Source organism: Chinchilla lanigera, unplaced genomic scaffold (assembly GCF_000276665.1).
Source record: "Chinchilla lanigera isolate Chin_1 unplaced genomic scaffold, ChiLan1.0 scaffold00105, whole genome shotgun sequence".
Classification (NCBI taxonomy): Eukaryota; Metazoa; Chordata; class Mammalia; order Rodentia; family Chinchillidae; genus Chinchilla; species Chinchilla lanigera.
This window is the reverse complement of record NW_004955506.1, coordinates 6,735,457-6,736,536: the sequence shown is the minus strand read 5'-3', so window position 1 is coordinate 6,736,536 and position 1,080 is coordinate 6,735,457. Positions and strand designations below refer to the sequence as shown.

At 43.3% G+C, this 1,080-nt stretch overlaps 1 protein-coding gene across 1 annotated transcript in view; it reads right to left on the bottom strand.

The window, feature by feature from the left end:
* LOC102018625 (leucine-rich repeat-containing protein 37A2-like) overlaps window positions 1–1,080 on the bottom strand; it is a gene marked incomplete in the record, with an annotated part of 39,895 nt that overhangs the window by 8,143 nt on the left and 30,672 nt on the right. Inside the window, 1 exon segment of the mRNA XM_005407497.2 lies at window positions 894–999. Coding sequence (XP_005407554.2) covers window positions 894–999 — 106 coding nt within the window.

Here is a 1,080-nt window from a genome sequence, read left to right as displayed (position 1 = left end):
CCCAGGACTGGGGACAGAGGGCTGGGCAGGAGGCTCCAGCACTGGACACCTCTGATCTCGTTTTCCTCCTCTGTAAAAGGAGGCAAGAAATTCTGAGGGAGGAGTGAACAATGTAATTGGTAAAAATTTGTTTTGCAAACCAACCAAATTCTTTCACATAAGAAGCAGAGTGCTTTTATTTATTATTTGTCCCAGATCACTGGTAGAGAGCTGTAGTCAAGCTATCTGAATATGAAAGCTGTCACGTGTCACAAGCACGAAATAAGAGTTGATGAACCTGACATACAGAAACACTTGAATGCACCTGAGTCATCTGCGATTCAGAACAAGCTTGGGGCCAGACAGTCTGGGCATGGAAGAACCCTGCTTTCCTTCACAAGAGACAGGCAGCTGTTTCTAGTTCTGCAATCAAAAACTCGCAGCTTCCAAATAAAACAGCAGCACTTGAAACTCTCTTGTACAATTACAAAAAGAAGATAAAACTGATCTGTAGTTGCCCCGAGGTTGAAGAAATGAAACCTAATATATACAAACCCATCTTACAGTCTCCAGTGCACTTTATGAATGAAGTTTTCATTGGAAGGCAAAGCACCAAACAAACAACATGGTCCATGGTGCGCGGCGAAGAACGGTGTTCCCCCACCTTCCAGCCCTTTCTCTCTGTCCTTACGCATGTGGGACAGTTCTGTTATTGTAAGATGCAGTGCTGAGAGCCTGTCTCTCCCCTGGGAAGCACTTCAGAAGTTTAGGGTGCTTAACTTTGATGAATGAATCAAATTAAAATGATTGTATCATTAGTTGCCAATTTTATCATCACCAGTTAAAAATTAAAAAGCAAACAAAATAAAAATGAAAACATTCATCATCAGGTAGTTGAGACTCACGGCACTGCATGTCATTGGTCAGACATGCGCTGTCACACAGCAGCTTGACTGTCTTGCAGGCAACCTCAATATCATCTTTAAAGTGGCAGAGACAGCAGACCATATGGCTCGGTAATATCCTGCAGACAGAAACACAGAGATCTGAGTTACTGGACAGGGGTTCCTTGAATGGTAGTAGAGGAAGGACAAGGCTCAG